Here is a 22,092-nt window from a genome sequence, read left to right as displayed (position 1 = left end):
AGCTCTGTGTGTATACAAAATTTGTATCCACGTCTGATCAGCAGTCTCCAAAAATGGGTGGTGGGTATCTGTGTACACTGATGTGGATATTCTTTCACAGAGATAAAGCTGATATTTCTGGACTTGCACGGCTCTTCAAGTTACACTGGCATACTTTTGGCCCAATCTATTGCAACCTAAGATCAGCCTTTATCTAGGTCTGTGGCTGTCCAATGACCCACATACTTATGAGAGATGGTGGCAAAGAGCAGTATCAAGTGACTCCATAACTATCTCTGTTTTACCACGTTAATTGTTACGGCTATACAGTAAGGCTGTGTCTACATTGGCACCCTTTTCCGGAAAAAGGATGCTAATGAGACAAGTCAGAATTGCAAATGCCGCGGGGGATTTAAATATCCCCCGCGGCATTTGCATGAACACGGCTGCCGCTTTTTTCCGGCTCGGGGCTTTGCCGGAGAAAAGCGCCAGTCTAGATGGGATCTTTCGGAAAATAAAGCCTTTTCTGGAAGATCCCTTATTCCTGATTTTAAGAGGAATAAGGGATCTTCCGGAAAAGGCTTTATTTTCCGAAAGATCCCGTCTAGACTGGCGCTTTTCTCCGGCAAAGCCCCGAGCCGGAAAAAAGCGGCAGCCGTGTTCATGCAAATGCCGGGGGGGATATTTTAAATCCCCCGCGGCATTTGCAATTCTGACTTGTCTCATTAGCATCCCTTTTCCAGAAAAGGGTGCCAATGTAGACACAGCCTAAAAGTTTAGCTACACTGTTAGAGGATGTCAGTTTTGAAGTGGTGGTTTTATGTTTTAGGACACAAATACTTGTTAGAATTTGCTATCAAGTTCTGACTCCCCAGCTACAACTAAACTCACATAATTCCAGTGCTTGTGTCCTTATAGTTTCTTCTATGCACTGGCAAGGGCTGACCTGCCATAAAGAACAAGAGAAATCCCAGTATCAAAGAATCAACAAACTACTAACCACTAAAGCAGAGGTGGGCAATAATTTTTGAAAGGGAGGCCCACTCCAAGAGTCAAGGGCCACACATGTCCATGATATTAATGGGAGAGGTGTCTGGTCTGTGATGGTGGTTGGAGGAAGAAAGGAGTTCTGGATAGGGGATGGGAGTGCAGGAGGGAGTGGGGGGCCTGGGAGGGAATTTGGGTGAAGGAGAGGATTGTGATCTGGGGTAGGGCATTGGGATGTAGGAGGGGGTGCAAGGTCTGGGAGAGTGTATAGATGCAGGAGAGGATTCTGACCTGGGGCAGAGGTACAGGAGGGTGTTTGGGTTGTGACATGGGGCAGGGGATTGGGTTAGAGGGGCTATGGGTGCAGAGGGTTTGGATTGTGGCCTGGGATGGGGATGGGGGTGCAGAAGTGGGATGCATACAGGATTTGAGTTGTGACCTGGGGCAGGGATACAGGAGAGGGGCAGAGCGTTGTAGGAAGAAGGGGAGTGGAGTGCCAGGTGCAGGTGCTTGTCAGCAGGTGCTTACCCTAGGTGGCTCCTTGGCAGCAGCCCAGCATGAGCCTCAGGCAGGTTCCCTGTCTTCTGCGCCGCTGCACACCCCTCAGTGCAACTGGCTGAGGGGTCCTGTGCTCTCTGTGTGCCGCATGCTCCTTGAGGGGGAAGTGGCTTCCACACATTCCCTGTGCTACAAGCATGGCGCAGGCGACTCCTGTTGGCTGGTTTCTGACCAATGAGAGTTGTGGGACTGTGCTGGGGTGGGGGCAGTGTGTGAAGCACCCTCCTGGGTGCGCGGTGCGCTGAGAGCAGGTGCCTCCCACAGCTAGCCGCTTTGAACAGCGTGCTGGGGCCGCGGGACAGGGGGCTGTTGTTTTACCTTTCCCTGTACTAAAGTCAAAGAAACTACATATGAGTACCAGCGATCCACAGCCAGGCATTTCTAGGACACTCATAATTACCAAAAAACGAAAAAACAACGAATGGTCCTGCAGCACCAGTCAGCGTGAATGTTCGGTTCTCCTCAGGTACAAGATTTTACCTGAGCTACTGGTTACGTTACTGCATCTGTTGCTACATGACTGAATGCCTGGCATGCTCCTAGTTTAGAGAGCTTACAGTGCCTCTCCTTGATCCGTGGCATAGACTTAAAATTGTGTGTCACTGCGGAATCTTGCCCCGTGGAGTGAAAATGATGTTAAAACCTCCTGGCTGATATTTGGCTCCTGCTCTTTATTCCTCGCTGCCTTTAGTCGTCAGACACTGCGATGGAATGAGACGAGTCTGGCTACAAATGAACGCGTGTGCGTGCAAACCCTTGTACTTTCATCATCCTCACAAAGAACCTGCCTCTGTCTTCCTTTTTTTTTTTTTTAAATAAGAACTCACTGAGGATTCATGTTTACAGCCCATTAGCAATGTAGGTAGAAAATTGTTTCAAACTCCGACTTACTGCCGAGTCCATGACCCTGCAAACACTTCTCGTTCCATAGTAAACGCGAGTGCCCAGGCGTTACCATGGCAACGCTAAGGCTACGTTTTCCTGCCTGAAGTGCAGCTGCTGCGGGCTTACTCAGTACACTCCGGCCCTGCTTGTGCAAACACTTGCATGAGGAGCTGTGTGCAGACGCACAGGCCCATTGCTCCTGTACATGAACTTACTCCCTAGTGTGTTTGACATAAGTGTATAGATTTAATGCTCGTCCTGGAGTTCAGTGGTTCTGTTGCTTTCTGAGCCCCCCTCACCCTCCAACATGCTGTAAAAACTCCACAGCAGCTGCCACAGCAACTCTTCTTCTGCATGACCAGGAAATCCAAAGGCAGGGGTGGCATTAGGGGGTAGCAAGCAGGGCAGTTGTCTGGGGCCTCCTAGCACAAGGGACCCGCAAAGTTAAGTTGCTCAACCTTTAGCTTCAACCCAGGGCAGTGGGGCTCGGTCTTCAGCCCCAGGCCTCACAATCTAACACTGGCTCTGCTCTCTGGTTTGTTTTGGCAGATCCTAGCTCCCTGGTTGTGAACATAGAGGACATGTGGTGGGTGTATGTGGGGCTACATGCACCCCCAAGGCAAGGGATCAGGGCTGGCCAGCAGCTGGCAGGGGGCTAGCAGCTGGAAGGCTGGCACCAGCAGTGGCAGGTCTCCCCTTCCTGTGTTCATTGGCAGCAGCAGCAGGGAAAGCACAGGGTGTGTGGCCCTGGCTGCACCGCTCCAGGCAAGATGGAGGACTGCCCCAGCACGCCCTGGAAGGGGAAACAGCACGGACCAGAGACGCCTCCCTGCGCTTTCCCCACCACTGCTGCCAGTGAATGCAGGGACTGTGCGTTGCGGTCTCCTGCTGCTGGCACCGCCCCGCCCTGCAGCCCTGTTAGTTCCTCCGGTCGCCTGGGCTGGGGGGAAGAGGAGGAGTGAGGAGGAAGGGTGGGCAGTGGAGTAGGGGCAGGGAAAGGCAGGGGTTGGGGCAGAAGGGGTTGTCCTGGCTCTTTGGGCAGGGGGGTGGGGCTGGTGCCCCTCTCCTTCCCCTGCCTAGGAGGAGTCCTCTGGTTGTGGACCACTGTGGTGGTTAACAACATGGGGGGGAAGGCAGTGTCTCCTCAGCTTTACATTAAATAACTCCTGTTTTATCCAAATGCTTGGATTTTAGATTATGATTTTGAATACAGAACCTGAGTGCCTTCATTGCCTGTGGTGGGATGTTTACATTAGGCTAGAAATCGCATGCAAACAAAGATGTTTTCTAAATTGCCACCCCCTGCCATGAAAAACGGCAATGTGTACAAATCAAACCCTACAGGACCTACTTGCTGGAGGGCTGCTTGAAGCCCTCATTGCTGGCAGCTATACATAGAATTAGGGGTCACCAAATGAAATGAATAGGTAGCAGGTTTAAAAGAAACAAAAGGAAGTTTTTCTTCATGCAGCGCACAGTCAACCTGTGGAACTCCTTGCCAGAGGATGTGGTGAAGACCAGGACTTTAACAGGGTTCAAAAAGAACTAGGTAAATTCATGGAGGATAATTCCAGTAATGGCTATTAGCCAGGATGGGTTGGAATGATGTCCTTGGCCTCTGTTGGTTAGAGGCTGGAAAGGGATGATAGGAAAGGAATCACTTGCTGTTTACCTGCTCTGTTTAATCCCCCTGGGGCACCTGGCATTGGCCACTGTTAGAGAGGACACTGGGCTAGATGGATCTTTGGTCTGACCCAGTGTGGCCGTTCTTACGTAAAAACAAACATAAGCTGTGCGGGGGCGAGTCAGTCATCGCCAGGTAACATTTCCAAAGAAGCGAAAGGTGGTGAAGAGCATACAGCTAACATGGGGACATTAGCCGCCTCGAATATTTTAAATAGAGAGGTGCGGTAAAAATATTTAAATAAATAAAAATAAATACATTAGAGTGTTAATTTGGAGCCTTTGAAAGCCAAACGCTTCCTTCCGCCTAGTAAGGCAGGGGAGAGTTTGCTTTCTTCTTTCACTAAAGATACACCAGAAGTGAAGCTTTGACTGTGGCTGCCTAGCATTAGTAGGATTAGTAGCATTAGTTGCATTGCTGCCTGCAGTAGTCTTCCCCCCCCCCCCCAGAGACTCAGGAAACCTCTGGTTAAATGTCACATGGACTCCTCCTACGCAGTGTTAGAAAACACAGAACTTAAAACAGCAGCATCTTGTCTTCCTGGGCTGCCATCCGGGGCCCTGGATCAGCTCTGGCAAAAGCAGGAAATGAGGGAAGAATCCTAGTGTATGCAGGGTGCAACTTGCACTCCCATCTGCAACCAGCTAGTTCTGCTGACTGTGGTGGGTGTAGGGCAGAGCTCTGACCCCACCACGAGCCCTCAGAGTTCATGGACTCTCAGAGCACAGCGACTCTTTCCCTCTTTTCCTGTGCCCTCACAGGAGTTGAGAAAACCTTGTCCCTAAATGTTTGAATGGAGAGTGCCCCAATTTGTAAAATACACCTTATGGCAGAGGTGGGCAAATACCGGCCTGCTGGCTGGATCTGGTCCACTAGGCTAGGTCCTGGTGGGCCACCACTATATTTACGTGCATGTATCGGTGATCGCAGCTGCCATTTGGCTGCAGATTGTCGTTCCTGGCCAATAAGAGCTGCAGGAAGTGGTGTCTCGGCCCTTGCTACTCCCATTGGCTGGGAATGGCACTCCACGGCCAACAGGAGCTGCAATCGCCAGTATCCATGGCTGTGCAGGTAAATACAGTGGCAGCGGCCAGCCAGGGACTAAAGTGTTGGAGAATAGCAGCTTTCATCTCTGAAATCAAGTGTCACAGTGTGTCTGATCTCCACTAGTCTGAAAGCAAGAGTCTTCTTGGCTTTGCTCTGACACCTCAGCCCTGAAGGATAGCATAGATAGCCGCTGGGCACAAGAAGCTATATAGACTTATAACAGGAAAAAAAAACCCTTCAGATGTTGGAGCATTACTCATTCTTTGCTTTAATCTACCACTGATTTTCTTTTCAGCCACCTCCAAAATTGCCCAATGGTGTTTTCTCTCCTGAATTTCAAGATTTTGTGAACAAATGGTGAGTGTTTTGTGAGGTGGGAAGTTTCAAGGGGACCATTGCTGGGACATGAATGTGGCTTTTACCCTCTAGTCAGAAAACATAGTTGCTTTAAAAGGATCCCAAAGCTAAGAAATTAGTTCCTTCTCCAAATGTGAACATTGCTACTTTGTGGAGCTGTGAACAATTGTTTCCATATTGTCAATGGTCTTTATGGAATGTCAGCTGCAAAGGGGGAATACTGTACAAACCTGGGGCCTGATCCTGTAAATTCTTACTACTGGGTGTAGTGCTTACAGCCATGAGTAATTCTGTTGAAGCCTTGGCAAATTAGGAAGCATCCTATCCAACAGGTAGAGTTTGCAGAATCAGGCTCTGAATTGTCCACAATTTTAGTACTTGGTTCTGTCTCCCAGTTATCCAAAACCTATGTCCCCTGTGACTGCTCCACTAATCCAACGTGTAGTGAACGGGATGTTTTCTATGTGAATTGACTTCCTATAGGAATTTACACTTGCAAAATTCCCTTTAATTTTTAACTTCTATTTATCAAAACTAGCAGCTTATTTTGTTGTTCCTAGGGCTTCAGGGTCTTAACTAACTGCAACAGCAGCATTTTCAGCTCCCAAGGAGAAAAGGGGACATTTACAACACACACATAGCCAGCAGCCCCTGCTAGTTGAGAGGCTTAGCAAGGTCCCCAGGCTCCTCCTCAGTCCAAGGAATGATGCTGGGGAAAGGGATTTGCAGGTTTTGCACACTGAAAATCAGTTAAACACACAAGTTGCAGGAATTCTTACCTCCTTCTTCCCCCCCGCACCCGTGCCCAAAAGAACACACTCATCAAATAATGCCCAGGATAATTTCATAGATGAAGTTGCAGCCTCGAATGAATTTTACTACCCATTTATGAACACCTAAAAACCCAATAATGGCGTAGATCTTTAAGTGTATCAGGGGGAATTGCACCACTATTATACTTGGGGTGGGGGGGTGGGGAGAAGCAGTAAGAAAAATGCCAGGACACTGAAAAATGTATCATAACCTGCTACTGGTAAAGCCTGTCCTTTACAAGAGACAATTAAGCAATACCTTGCACATTTTCTATTAACTTTTTATGTTTTCTTAGCTTAATAAAAAATCCAGCAGAGAGAGCAGATTTGAAGCAACTCATGGTGAGTGAAAAGCTCCTTGCTCAGTTATTAAGAGGTTCTTGTCCTTTCTAGGTAGCCCAGTACTATAGATCTTAGCAGCTTGGTCCTTCCAAAGACACCAGCTAGAATTCTCCACTCACCCGAGCAGAGAGGAAGGCAAAGACTGGTGGAAGCCACCTCTTCACTTTTTGTGATCCTGTGGCCAGTAGGACATTAAAATGGCTCCTAGCACAATTTTGGTTTGAGGAGTCCCACCATGGGACCATTCTGCCAGCCTGGGATTGGTGGAGTGCTTCAATCTCTAACTCTGTTTTTTGTGTCCCAAGAACACCTCCCCACCCTCCACCTGCTTGTAAGAGCTGACATAAAATGTGGCCATTCTAAGATTTACCTCAGCCAGCCACAGCAGGTGCTGGGGCAAGGTGGGGGGAGGCTGGCTCTGGGCCCCCAGAAGGGGTGGGTCTGAGGGCCAAAGAGGCAGGGCCTAGGGCAGTCAGTCTTTAGCATCACCCGGACCGGACCGCAGCACTGGGACACCGCCCCCCAGCCCTCAAAGCTGTGTGCAGCAGCAGTTGACAAAGGCCTGCAGCTTCTGGCTGCTGCTGCTTCCAGGCCCTGTGCAAGTGCCCCTCTGTCAGCAGACCTGTCCTTAGCTATCCCATAAAGGCAGCTTTAAGGTCCCTGCAGGCACTGTGACCTTAGTGGGATCCAGCTAGTTATTTTCGTCCCTTACATTTGAGAAGTGTTGGGGTCTGTCATTTTTAAAACCTGTATTTTAATAGACACATCTTTGATACTTGTTTATTCACCCCTTAAACTTCCTTTGCACTGTTTAAATGGTCTCTTGGCTTTAATTTAGTAATTCAGTTTATAAAATACTAGAAGATTTACCCAGTGTTGCTTGGGTCCTTAACTCAATTGATGGTTATTTTTTTGAAAAATAAAATGAAAATGTCTGTGCTTCATAAAAACCATTGATCTGTGTTGGGGTTGGGGAGGAGGGGTTCACTATGCAGACTGCCCCTGGGAGGGAGGACTGTCCCAGCCCTCTCACTGCAGCAGCTTGGGGCCAGATGAGAAATGCCTCTATGGCTCCTACAGCTCCAGCGGGCACAGCTGGGGGGAGGGGTGCATGTCCCCTGGCTGACGCAGGCCCAGGTTCATCTTCCCCTTTTGTTCCTCAGCCAGAGTGAGGAATGCAGCAAACTGGGCACTTTCCCCTTGCTCCATGGCAATGGGAACAGCCAGCAATATCCCCATATGAATTGTGGGGGGGAGCTTCATCCCTCTCCGCTTTCCCTAATGAGTGCCTGGGAAGTGGGAGGCCTGAGACTGAGGCAGTCCCAGAATGGGGGCACCCCCAATCAGCCCCTTTCACCTGCTTGGTGATTTTGTCTCTTTTCTCTATGGCTTGCTGAGAAGCAGTCCCATTCTAAGCACATCCCACTGTCCTGGCACAACCCAACTCTGCCCTTGCTTTAAGTTAGCATAAGAGGAAGCTGCCTCCCAAATTTGATGGTCCTAGCTCTTGCCATTTAGGAAGCATTCTTGAACAGGCAGGCAGGCAGGCAAACTCTCAACTATATAGTAAACACTGTCTCTTCCTCTGAAGAGAACCACTAAGTCCATGCTCTTTAATTGTGGCTGGTCATTATCAACTGGACCACTCTGGACTGTTTCGGGGGAACATGCAGCTTCCCTTATTTTACCATCAGAGTATTTTTAGAAGATCTAACACCAAAGGATATAGCATATTTGCAGTTCTTAGTCTCTAACTCTGCAAGTTACTCTGCCAGGGCAAACTCCATTCACTTCATGCAAAGTAATCCGATTATTTCCACCACTTAATATAGAGGAAATATAGCACTATGTATGATGGCATAATACTTAGGTAAAGTCATACAGTGCACTATCTTGGATAGTTGTGACTCAAACTTACTGCATACTAAGGCGATTGTCTCTGTAATCACATAGTCAGACACCATATATATGGTATGTGACCGTCAGAGTTCTTTGAGTGTTTTGCAACACACTGCTTCATTATACTAGCATATCAGATCCAAAATATGAAATGAGCTAATCTGTTCTAATCAGATCATGTTGCGTGCAATGCAAAATAGAAGGCCAAACAACATGAACGGTGAAAGTAAATTGGACTTTATTTCTATGTTATCATCTTAAATGCTTTTGTTTTTATCTGAGACTCATTATCCTGTTCTTTAGCTCATTCTCTTTGTCTCTTTATTATAGATTCATGTTTTCATTAAAAGATCTGAAGCCGAGGAAGTGGATTTTGCAGGATGGCTTTGTTCGACTATAGGCCTCAACCAGCCTAGTACGCCTACACACGCGGCTGGAATCTGAATACTGAGAGCAAATCTTGAATATCTGTTAAAACGATGCTATTCTGGTCTCATTTCTCAAGCTTGTATCTGTTCAGATATGTATTTCACCTCTTAAGGAAGGAAGTCTGTTCTAGCATGTGCCAAATCATGTTTGTTTTAAATTTTTGTCCTAAATTAATTGGTGTTGTATTGGATTATTTTTACTAAACTGACCAAAATGCGTGAGATGTTGAATTACAGTGCTTGCTGATTAAGTGGACGTGGATATTCATTTTGTAATGGAAACCTCACTAGGGCTACATGGTCCCAGACTGAGTTCTATCAGGATTCCTTGTAAGTTGGTTGTACTTCAATCATGCTTCTCTAGTCTCCCAGACAAGGTTGTTAGGGATCCACCTAAACAATATTTGTCAAGCATGCTTTTGCTGTTATCAAACTGTGCATCTCAGAAAGTCAGTCATAATGGTTCTGATCTTGCTTTTACATAAAGAACTCTTCCCAATTAAATGGGCAGGAGTCCTGTATTGCCATAATACACAGGGCATCATGACTACTTTTAGACTTCTGTTTATATTTCTATATTTATTTTTAAGTGTATTGTCATTGGGATTGGTTATTAGTATGTGTCTCCTTTAATTGGTATTTTTTTAAAAGTAGATTTTTTGAATGTCCTATAGAATCAAGAGCTAAAAGTGCATCAGACTTGCTTCCTTTTAACCCAACTAAAGACGACTTATGAGAACTGTGTGTATAGTGTCTAAAGTGTATGAAAAATCCTTTTAATCACTTTATTCTTTCAGATGATTAGCAGTTGAATCTCTTATACTAATAAATATATTATCAAGTAACTTCTCTAGAGGATGGGTATTTTTAAATTCCTCACTGTAAATTGGGAATAACTGGAATTTAACTAAAAGAGCACACAGCTTTGTTGCAGGGTGTATGTGCACACAAAATGAAACAGCTGTTGAAATATATTCAGGAAATAAGCACCTGTTTGATACTATTATGTTACACAAACACACTTCCAATTACCATAAGCCCTTACAGGCATTTTCTCCTGTACTTTCTCTGCTACTAAGGGTCATTATGCACTGTCTTATGTTGAAGTGAATTGGAATCTAATCCTCTTTTTGGACATACAGTACATAATGCACTTACCTGGGTCAGGCTGAAAAAGGAGTTCACTACTAGCTTCTCTCTAGGCCTTAGTCTACGGACTTTATTTCAAAACAACCGCTCTCTTCCCCATGTAGACATGGACTGAGCATCACATACCCTATTCTTGAACAGAGCACTTTTTCTTACACAGGAGGCAGAGGCTCAGACCTTCAGTTTACAATTTGTTTCTAGAGCGGTGCTTAAATCTTGCCTGTGTTTGGTGCTAATGTGCACCACAGAAAGTGGTGTTTATGCCTTCTCATAACACAAGAACTAGGTCACCAAATGACAGTAGGCAGGTTTATAACAAACAAAAGGCAGTAGTTCTTCTTAAAACACCCAGTCAACCTGTGGAACTCCTTGCTAGAGGATGATAGGAAGGCCAAGATTATAACAGGTTTCAAAAAAGAACTAGATAAATTTATGGAGGATAGGTCTATCAAATGGCTATATGTTAGCCAGGATGGGCAGGGATGGTGTCAGAATCTGGGAATGTGAGAGAGGGGATGGATCACTCATGATTACCTGTTCTATTAATTCCCTCTGGGGCACCTAGCATTGGCCACGGCCAGAAGACAGGATAATGAGTTGAATGGATCATTGGGCTGACCCAGTATGGCCATTTTTACCACCTGTACTACTTGCTGCAATTTGTACCTGCTGTGTGAAATCAGACGTTGATTCAATTATAGTTGCTGGTAAGCTTATTAACAAGTGCCCCTTTTCATTTTGCCTGTTGCTGTGGGAGGAGAGGAACTTTTTTCTGCCCTTTAGTGGTTGTGGTCAGGTGCTATTTTGCAAGTACTGTCCAAGGCTATGTCTACACTGGCATGATTTTGCACAAGAACTCTTTTGCAGAATAGTTCTTGTGCAAAAACTCTTCCAGAAGAGAGCATCTACACTGGCATGTGCCTTTTGCACAAGAGCATCCTTGCCAGTGTAGACGCTCTCTTGCGCAAGAAAGCTCCCATGGCCATTTTAACCAGAGGGCTTTCTTGCACAAGAAATTCTTGTTGCCTGTGTACACTGGCATCTTGCGCAAGAACAGTTGCACAAGCAGGCTTATTCCTGAGCAGGACCATCATAGTTCTTCCACAAGAAGCACTGATTTCATACATTAGAACGTCAGTGTTCTTGCGCAAGAACTCGCGGCCAGTGTAGACAGGCAGCAAGTTTTTGTGCAAAAGCAACTGCTTTTGCGCAAGATCACACCAATGCAGACACAGCCCAATAGTTTGAGTACCTGGATTCTGTATTGAATACATAACTAACCATTTCCAAATTACATAGCACAAATCCTGCATTTGTGAGATGGAGTGTAATAAATAAGCACACACCAACTGAAATGATCAAAAAACAAATAATGAACATTTAACATTTGGGGAAACCATTCCCCTTTTCAAGTAAGTTTCTTGTTAAGAAGCCAGTTCTGGCTGTTAAAAAGCTTAAAGCAATACCTACCTTATTATGTTATGTGAGGGTTGCATGTTTAGTATTTGCTCAGCTGTGTTTTAAAAATGCCCTTTTGATTAGCCGCTGGTACTATTCAATGAGAGCATTCTGTAGAAATATAGCAAAAAAGGGAACCCCCGCCCCCAAAACACTGAAACCCAAGTCATTGGGAAATCTTATGAGAACAGATGGATTTTTAGAGCTTTCTGGTCCTAGCTCCATCAAAAATATTCAGACAGCCTTTCTTGTCAATCACACATCCGCTCCCTACAGCAGAGGCAAGTAAACTTTAAGATCACATACACTTACAAACATTTGAGAAAGATTTAGTAAGACGAACAGGAAAAGATTTAGATCCCTTATCTTATTTGAACCTGTTTAGCCAGCTGGACTCTATTATAATCAAGGAATGGTAGGGATATAATCAAGGTATGTTAGTAATAACTTTCCCTGGAAGCAATTTTAAGAACCGCATCAGTCTGCTTTAAAATTAATATGACCTTTAAAAAACACATTCTGAAAGGATGAAAACCTTTTGCAGTATATAAGATGTATCCTATGCACAGACTTGGAAGGCTGAGCAGTAAGTGTCAAGCAATGTCACCATACACACAGATGAAAAAATATTTCCATTGATAAATTTACAGACAAGCAAAGAAAGAAAAATGCTGCTTGAGAACTAAGTTTGATTTGTGGATATTTAATTTGTATATGTTGACATGATGATCACAATATGTTATTGAGATTCACCATCTGTCATTCGGTAATTATCTGAACCCTGCTTTATTTCCCACAACAGAAAATTTAAATAACTAAAAATAGAAAAAAAGATCTTAAATATCTGTTTAAGTTATTTTAAAAATTGAGTTTTGCCAAACCTACTAGGTTTATGGCAAAAGCTCAGAGAGCTTTTGACCAAGCTCTCATAAAGGTAGGCTGAAGTTTGGAAGAATATCTCCCCATGGTTTTAAAAGCAAAGAGACAAATTAAAACTGGCTTCCTTTCTTGCTATTATTCTGCCTGTCAGATAATTGTAGGTTAGATGAACACCAAGTACATACGGTACTGACTGTCCAAGTAGAACCCAGTCAATACTGGGCTGAAACAATTAAACTCAGTTTAGATCTGAATACTGTTGTATCCCATTCAAGTTTGTCATGCTCACCCCTATCAGAATCTGAGCATGTTCCATGTGCCTTATGACATGTTTAAAATAAGTCCTGTGTGATTTATTCTGGCTCAGCAAAGAAAATACTCCAACCATATTTATTACATTAGATTTTTTTCCCTTTTGTATTAATACAACAAGTAATCTGCTTTGGACTTAGAATGGAAGATGGTGAGGTTTATGGTTAGTTGGTTCCAGTAGGAGTAGACTCAGCAGTCTTGGGCTGGCTCCCATGAAAGCTCTACTTCCTGCACAGTTAACTTTTACTCTCACTACAGATACTTACATTGTGCCTGAAGAGCAAAGTTGAACATAGTCCTTGTCCTAGAATTATGATTTTGACATGATATTCCTTGGGGAGTCAGTGTAGAAAGCTGAGGGCAAGTTTGATGTGCTCATACAGTTGTACTACTGTGTTTTATACTAGGCTGCAGTTTTCTGCAAACTGATTGTTTCATGCCTATGTAGCCTGCATTGCTGTAGTCCAGCTGCTGAGAGGTGACTAATGCATGTATTATTGAAGGCAGGTAATCTGCCACCAGGAGATGGAGAAGTCTATTAACAGCTGGGAACGGTAGCAAGCATCTCATTCTAAAAGCTTAGCATCAGCAAGGAATCCAGGAGCACTTGTAAACTGACTTGACCAACTATGGATATATATCTTTAACCAAAGGAGACTGGACAGGGGCTGCAAACTCACCATCAGCATCATGCATCTTGCCAGGGTTCAGCTTCAACCAGGTGTTGTTCAGTTATGAGCTGGTCACTAACAATCACTAACTTGCTGAAAATGGCATTATAGTACACATTGAGCAGAAGCATACGAAGTATTGATCCTTGGTTGATACTCAATGGTGGCAAAGAAGTAGCTTCCCCCTCACTAAGGCTTTGAGCCAATGCTTTCAGAAAGGATTCAAACCGCTCCATCACAATGCCCAGAACTTATGTCATCCACATCAGTTTCTCATGTTCAGTAAGCTCAAATGCTACAGGAGGATGGCAGTCTGCCTGTATCCATCAACAGCATATGAGCCATCGTTACTGCTAACACTCTTTCCACCTACTTGCCTGTCTTAAATCCAGATTGTTTGGTCCCCCAGTGCACAGCATGTTTAACTGGAGTTTAAAAGCTGTTCAGGCTAAGGTCCTGTGTATAGTAGAAAACTACACCATATGTACAGTAGCAGTGGCCCAGACCTCACAGAACACAAATCCTATTTTGCCAACATTTATACATCCAGCAGCATCTTAACCACTTCGAATGCATTTGATCCCAGTGGAACAGTGACAGGGGGCCTAAATGTAACATGCAAGCTAATTAGCTAGTGTTTGTGTACATTAGCCCTTCAATTTTATAACAGCAAGCACAGGCTAAGAACAAGTGGTATTTTGACTTCATCATAGCAAGGCTAACAAATAGTACACAGCATACCTACAAAATGGTAGCAAGTGTGTGTAGACACCGAGCCAATAATAACATGTCAACATTTTCTAGAGTAAATGAGGCCTAAGGGTAACTGTTACAAAACATGTTTTACTTTGTGTTTAGACTAGAAAAATGAAACCAAAAAGCTGTCAATGTCTCAGGATATAAGGGAGAAAACAGAATTAAGTGCCAGCAAACATGCTCATCACTACAAAACAAAGGAACACAGGTCATGTCCTGCTACCCTTATAAACTACATGTACAAGAGAATACATTTTTTAAAACAGTTTATTTTGTCATCCTAACCTAAACTTGGGACATCTCTGGCCTAGAAACATTCGGCTTAGCCAACCCCAGCTGTAATGAGTTTGGGGGCAAGTCTGCAATTCATCCTGCAATACAAGATTGAAACTTCAATTACAGAATTACTCAGAGCCAGGCTGATCTTCTGCAACAGAAAATGCTATACTTACCTCCTAAAACTTAATATCCATAACTACAAATTAAAGCTAAGCTTTAATCAAGAGCCAATCAACTACTGGCTCAAATATTTTCATACACTCAGGTGCAGGAACTAAGAGTTGGATCATGTTTTACAATCACACCTAGAACACAGAACATATGGCAAACTTCCCCCTCCCTCTTTGTTAAATAAGTAAAATGACAATTTTGGTTTCTACTAAGCTTTTGTGTGAGGCTAGCATTGCTAGGAGAGACATCAACATAACTTTAAATTTCATATCATATAATCAACACTAGAATGCTTATGCACATTTTATATACCAGATTTAAAAAAAATCTAGTGTATAAATATTTTCTTATTATCAGAGGTTGGCAGGGGTGTCTGAATTAAGATACTACTTTTATTTTTAACAGGGTAACAAGTTCAATTTTCTGTGTGTTCTAACATCTATTTAAGGAATGATACAAGAATCAGCTGCAGTGATTTAGTACCTGCAAGTCATCAGGCAGAGGAAATGCTTTGTCTGCTAAGCTCAACATTAATTTATTAGTATAACATTACATGAATTCTGGAAGTGCCATAATTTTTCGTTGCCTAGATCACCATAATTTCCTATAGCTTTCCTTTTGCATCAGCTCAAAAGCAGAAGATATGTTTATGGGGACTGTGAGCTCTGCTATGGGAAAAGGGAGACAAAATAGTTTAAAAATATTATCTCCTCTTAGGGGATCTCTTGTGAAACAGCTTTTATTGTACAATCTAGGGACACGTAGATGCTGACTGGCTGCTCCTTTTTACCAGTAACTTCTCTGGAATTTTGCATTTTATGTCTTGTTTAAAATACATTTTTCCTTCACTTTTGTATTTAGATTGACAGCACGGCATGCGGATAACACCAGGAGTTCTGAAAAAGGCTACTTGGACTTTCAGTTTAAAGTGGAGTTAACATTGAGAGTTAATAGGATAATAGCTCCTGCTCCCAATATAAGAGTCCCTACACTTGTCATATTTATAGACAAACTGTGACATTTCATTTTCCATACAGATGAGAATTCATCAGACAGCAAACAAACAGACAGACCTTTTTTTCCTCTTTTGTATAGCAAAATAGTCCCAGTCTATAAAAATGAGATTTTACAGTACCATTATTTGGGTGGTGAGCTTCTGAAGTCCAATCTTATTATTCAGTAATGCACCAAATCTCCACCTTTGTGGAATAACAGTTGGAATAGTTATTGCTTTTAGTGCACTAAATTAGTTAACTAGGTTAACTTTTTCCACCTATATACAAACAAGTAGTAATCTACTTTTTAGGCTTTAAATGTAAAAGGAATCATGCTACATATTTGTGCAACAACTTTTCGTTCTTTTAACATACAAAACAAGATTCTGACAAGCTTGTGTCATCTATGCCACCAATCTAACATTGCTGGAACCTTCCAAAAATAATTTTCATTCATTTGTGTAGTTCGTATCTGTGTACAGCACCAAGCAGAATCTGAAGGGAAGTTTTGCTTGAACAGAAGGGAATTTCCTGAGTCTAGGATAAATAAGACCAATCTGTTTCCCATTTTTCCATCCCTTCAAGAGTCTGATTCATCTTCTTCCTCCTCCTCCTCATGGTCTTGAACACTTAGCTGCAATTCAGTTTGATTGATAGCAGCCTCATTGTCCATCTGCCCAAGAGTCTGGTATAACAACAAGGTCAAGTTATCAATTATCAAGAGGAATAGTAATACTGAGCACTTCTATTGCATCTTCCCTCTGAGGATCTCACAATGCTAATATCCTTTGTCACCATTCAGAGCCTCAACAACCTTTTAAGAGGGAGACCATTCTGAACTGGACTCACTGAATAATGAAGCCCACTAAGCTGGTAAGCAGCCACAGTATCGTTTTAACTATTTCTTGCCTGATCATATATTTAGCAGAGTTACTATTTAACAATGCAAATTTCCATCTCTTCTAGTATCTTGGCTAAACAAAGTTACAGCCAAAACTTTATACTTGCTTACTTTACTGATCAGGAATTAAAACGCAGTAAAGTTTTGCAATGCAACTTCCAGAAACAACATGGTGTTAGGAGGAAAAGAGGGAGAAATAATTTCATTGTCTCTTAGCTGGTGAGTAGCGTAACAGATTAAGAACCTTAGGTAAAATGTTTACCAGAACCTTCCTCATCTACAGAGACTCAAACATGAACAGACAATATTTTGTTGCTTTCATATTCTTTGATACATATACATCTGTGTAATATTACATGAGAAATGAGTGAACCTTCTTTCTTTCAAAAGGCAGGAGAGTTCCTTACATTTTGAGTCTCCTCTGTGATACTTGGTGGAGAGACATTCTTCTCTCTGGAGCTAATCATAGATTGAAGGGCCAGCTCTTCCACCTAGAAATAAGGTATTGGAATAAATCTTTGCAGCAATTATTTCTTTGCACCCATTAGCAAGCTACACTCAAGGTCTATTTATTGTTTTTGAAGAGTGACAAAGTAGCCATCTGAAGGTAAATGATAATACACTGAACTCTCAGTGAGTACCTACTGTTAGGAGCTCATGTAATGACCTTGATGCAAGCTATTTATCATGAACAAACATGAAATTATTAGGGATATAAAATCCCGCATAATTGGTTAACCTGTTAATTATGTTCTTCTTCGAGGATGTCCCCGCGAGTGCTCCACTGTGGGTGCCGGGGCAAGTCCAGCACCCACAGTGGAGCACCCGCGGGGACACCATCTCGAAGAACGATAGTTACTGCACCAAGGTGAGTAACTTCACTTTTCACTTGTTAACTGATTAAAGGGCACTGGCAGGATGAGCTGGAGTGGCACCTCCCACTTACTGTGACTGGGCCGGAGCGCCGTCCCTCCCCGCCACAGGCAGGGGCTGCTCTGGTTGCCCTCGCATATCAGAGGCAGCAGTACGGGTGGGAGTGTGAATCCAGTGCTCGTGGGGAGCCTGCTTAAAGCCAGCACCTCACGGGCACCAGCTCCCGCTCACTCCCCTTGCTACGTCTGATACAGATGCAGTGAGGAGGGGAGAAATGCGTGTAGTCGGCAAGATTAACAGATACACTGCGGTTTCCTGCTTTATATTGTGATGCCTGCAGTGAAGCCTTCTTCAGGAGCTGGGCCACCAGACTGGCTCTCGGGGAAGAGGCTTTGCTGCCACAGTGAAGTCTCCTTCCCAGAAGTGGAGTTGGAAGCCTTTGCATCCTCTTATTGGTTAAATTGTTAGTTGTTTACCCTCAAATATCCCTACTTTTAATACAATTCAAAGAAAATAGGAAGCAAGTCTGAATATGAGCTATTCACCAAAGACTCTGCTATATACTTAGACCCACTTACTGATATCTGAGAAGTCTAATCTATTTCTGTTATATACAAAAAAGCATGGTAAAGTAAACAGAGCTTTGTTGCTCTGCTCACATGCTTTTTCTGAAGCTAATTTTACAATATCAAATCTTTTAAAATATGATAAAATCTAAAGGTGATAAAGTGATGGACATCACTTCTGAAAACTGTGATGCTGAAAACTGCACATGCCAGCATGCTTCTAAAAGATGTTATATCCCTTGCCGGAAATGATATGTGATCAGTGCATTCCATGAATGAGTTGCCTATTAATAATTTTGTCACTTCATACCAGTCTTGGCATCTCACAGTCACACTCTGCCTGGCAAAACTTTATGGCATTCAAACAACTGCTACAGGAAATAGTTATGAAAAGACTGTATAGGTCATGGCAAGAGATCTTCTGAGCGCTGTAATGAAAGGAGCCTTCACTCAAATTCCCAACGAACAAGTGCACTTAATTAAATAATGTATGTGTTAGTGTTTTGCATTTATACAACATTTTCAATCAAGCATCTTAAAGTGCATTAAAAATAACTGAATTAAGCCTCAGAATACTCTTGGGTCAAAGACATTATTTCTATTTTAAAGACGAAGAAACTGAATCCATAAAGCAAGTTTGCAGAATGAGTTACTTGGAAAAGAATGCTGGAATCTTGACTCCCACATTCTTGCTCTAGTCACCAGACAATCAAGCCTCCCAATTTTTAAAGTGTTTTTAGTTATTCAAGACAAATAAAATCTACCTAACTACATCAGAATGTCACTTTCTTTTTAAATAGCATACTGTATAACAAAAGGAAAAGAAAAAAAGGAATACACTAAAAATGCTAAATAATATGCTTCTGCTTGGTTTTCTAAAAATTCTCTGTTCAACATACCAGAAAAGATTGTAGGTTTAGAGAAGAGATTAAAATGTGATTATAGTTAGAAAAGTGCCACACAGGAATAACACCTTGTAATTAGTCCTATTTCAGTCATGGTAGCTAACTTCTATGACAAAAACAAGATTTTACTCCTGCTGAAGAGACTCAGATGGAAGAGAGGGACTTCCCAGCACAGCTTTCAATTAACCTCCCCCCCCCCCCCCAATGAATTCTGCATAGTTAAAGGAACCCAGCTTGACTCTCAAATTCAGACCTTATATCTCAAACTGAGTCCAGGGCTGGCCACTAGAAAGACAATCAAGTTGGAAACTGCATCACACAACACCATTTCTACAGACCAGACCCCGCTGGCAAGGGCAACCCCTTGGGCACATCAAACCATGCCCACCTCACAGGGCTGACCACCGATGGGAAGCCAGCCAGACTCTCCCCTGCATGGAAAGAGGTAGACTTTGAGTCTTTTTCACTGCTACTGAGCTAGGCCAGGCCCAGTTCATGGGCTAGGACAAGAGCCGTTGGCCTCAGAGTGCAGCAACCAACTCTTGCCATAGGTGCTAATGCATTTCTGGCTTGAAGAGGTTTTCATCTTATACATGGTTTAGAGCAGTGTTTCTCAACCAGTGGTACATGTACCCTTAGAGGTACTCGAGAGAAGCCTGGGGGGGGGGGGGTACATCAACAACTGAAATTTGGATAAAACTGAATCTTTAAGTTTTACAGTGCTTTATTTTTTTGTACTTTTTACACCCAAAAATTTCATTGCCCGTCCAGCTAAGTTGTTTAAACGAATGTGTTGCAATGGTAGAAAATGTTTTTATGTGTCTGAAAACCGTAGGTACTGGGCAGTACATATATATATATATATATATATATATATATACACACACACACACAAATTTAATTTTATAAAAAAAGGTTGAGAACCACTGATTTAGATCATGGTTGAATGGTTCGGGAACCTCCACAATACACATTTTTCCAGTGCCCATGACACTTGCTGGTGGCTGCTCTGAAAATGTTTCCTAAAATAATTCATTTTAGAAAAATAAATATGCACATACACAAATCAATGTAATTGTTTTTTTTCCCACAGACTCAATAATAAAAATAATGTACAGTGTAGGGATGTAATAGTATAATCATTTAATTGATAAGCAAAAGCTTATAAATTAATCCTATAGACTATATGCATTGCCCCCACCATCAGTAATTTTTTAGTAGGCTAGCCAGCAGCCCGGCTCACTCCCAGCTTACGATGAGCCCAGGACCTATCCCTGCTGTGGCTCTGCATTTAAAGTGTATTAGGAGCTGGGCAGGCAGGCAGCCCAGCTCAATCCTGGCTGGTGCTAGATCCAGAAGCTCAGACCCCCACTCTGAACAGCAGTGTGGGGTGACAGGCAGCTGGTCCACAAGGGAGCTGGTTTTTAAACTGTCTCCCCTTGCGGGCCAGTTCCCGCTTGGCACCCTGTGCTGCTGCCTCTGACACAGAGGCACTGGCTGCTGGCCCTGCCCCCGAGGATTATAGAATAGTCGAATAACCGCTAAGAATTAATGAGGTTAATTGACTATTCAGTTAACCGATATTTAACATCCCTAGTACAGTGGTCTCTATTTTTTACTGGACCTAAACAGAATAGAAACACAAAAAAGGTGCTTTGCACAGTCTCGGATTTGTCATCATTTCTGCTGCCTTTTTTTTTTTATTAAAGATTTGCTAGCTGGTAAGTCTGCTGCTATGAAATAGGGATGCAAAATGTTGTTTAATTAGTTAACCATTTAAATGTAATGTTTAACCAGTTAACCGATTAAGAGGGGGCAGGCTGGGGGGGGGGGGGGGGAGAGACCCACAGGCTGGAGCAGCCTCTGTCCACAAGCAGGTTCCAGCCTGTACTGGTTAACCAGAACCAATAAGCATCACCCGCTAAGGGTGATGCGTACCGATTAACCTTTCAAATCACGACTATGAAACCTGACACTTGTAGGTTGGTAAAAAAAACAGCAAGCAAATGGTCTGGTAGCACTTGATAAACTAACAAAACATGTAGATGGTATCATGAGCTTTCGTGTTTTGTTAGTCTATAAAGTGCTAGCAGACCATTTGCTTGCTGTTGTTTTTTCTGTAACAGACTAACTCGGCTACCCCCTGAAGCGCTTGTAGGTTGGTGATAGAAATGTAGCCATGTTCGTCTGGTGTAGCTGAAACAAAAAACAGGACTATGTAGCACTTTATAGACTAACAAGATGGTTTATTAGAGGATGAGCTTTTGTGGGCCAGACCCACTTCCTCAGATCAATTAGTGGAAGAAAACTGTCACAACCATATATACCAAAGGATACAATTTGTCCTTTTCATATGTGTTCATTTTTTAAAATTGTATCCTTTGGTATATATGGTCGTGACAATTTTCTTCCACAATTTGATCTGAGGAAGTGGGTCTGGCCCACGAAAGCTCATCATCTAATAAACCATCTTGTTAGTCTTTAAAGTGCTCCACAGTCCTGTTTTTGTTGCAGGTTGGTGTCAGTTTTCAGAGCGTCCCCGCTAGTTAGCCTACCTGCTGCGAAACGTGATGTCAACACACACAGATCCCCCCCTTTTCACAGCAGATTTACTCAGCCCTGGCCAGGCCAGAGAGACGTTCGGCCTGCGATGGGGAGGTGGGCACTGTAGGCAGCAGCGGCCAAGGGGGATGGGCTGGGATGAGCTTGGCGAGCTGAGCCCAAAGCCCTAGGGCGGGAGCCTTGTCCCTCCAGCATCTGCGTCCAGAGAAGGGCGCTGGGGAGGGGGAGGGCCACGGCTCCCCCCCCCCCTGCCAACCGCCGCCCAGGAGGCTGCGGCCACAAGCTGGGGGTGGGGCGCGCGGGCAGAGGGGAAGAGCCGGGGCGGGGGGAGTGGGCGGCTCACGGCAGGGAGGGGCCGCAGGGGCCCGTGGTCCGGCCCGGGCCCCCTGACCTTGAGCCGGTTGAGCTGGTCGTTTAGCGCTGCCTTCACGCGGAGCAGCGTCTCCTCCTCCTTGCGCAGCTCCTGCAGGCGGCTCAGCATCCTCCCCTCAGGCCCCCTGGCGGCGCCCCACCTCCGCGCCCTACCCGCAGGCCGGCCGGCGGCGCAGGCCGATGACGCCACCCGGAGGCGACGCGCGCGCGCGCGCGCGGGGGGGGGGCGTGGACACGCTTGGGGAAAAGGCGCCCTCGCGGGCGG

The 22,092-nt window shown here is 44.0% G+C and overlaps 2 protein-coding genes across 5 annotated transcripts in view; one reads left to right on the top strand and one right to left on the bottom strand.

The window, feature by feature from the left end:
* The window catches only part of MAP2K1 (mitogen-activated protein kinase kinase 1), an 84,723-nt gene extending 74,900 nt beyond the window's left edge, over nt 1–9,823 (top strand). For all 4 annotated transcript variants that reach the window (XM_014576602.3, XM_006129166.4, XM_006129167.4 and 1 more), the window contains 3 exons: nt 5,436–5,497; nt 6,606–6,651; nt 8,881–9,823. In XM_014576602.3, the coding sequence (XP_014432088.1) occupies nt 5,436–5,497; nt 6,606–6,651; nt 8,881–8,994 (222 nt within the window). In that variant the 3' untranslated portion in view covers nt 8,995–9,823. The remainder of the gene's footprint in view (nt 1–5,435; nt 5,498–6,605; nt 6,652–8,880) is intronic.
* Nucleotides 9,824–14,452: 4,629 nt separating this feature from the next.
* Nucleotides 14,453–22,039, bottom strand: SNAPC5 (small nuclear RNA activating complex polypeptide 5). Its single transcript, XM_075896877.1, has 3 exons — nt 21,847–22,039; nt 16,957–17,040; nt 14,453–16,333 (listed from the first exon to the last, which is right to left on the bottom strand). The coding sequence occupies exons 1-3, from the start codon at nt 21,934–21,936 to the stop codon at nt 16,229–16,231; spliced, it is 279 nt and encodes a 92-aa protein (XP_075752992.1). The 5' UTR covers nt 21,937–22,039; the 3' UTR covers nt 14,453–16,228.
* Between the last annotated feature and the right edge of the window lie 53 nt (nt 22,040–22,092).

This window comes from Pelodiscus sinensis, chromosome 14, assembly GCF_049634645.1.
Source record: "Pelodiscus sinensis isolate JC-2024 chromosome 14, ASM4963464v1, whole genome shotgun sequence".
Classification (NCBI taxonomy): Eukaryota; Metazoa; Chordata; order Testudines; family Trionychidae; genus Pelodiscus; species Pelodiscus sinensis.
This window is presented reverse-complemented; position numbering and strand designations above follow the sequence as displayed.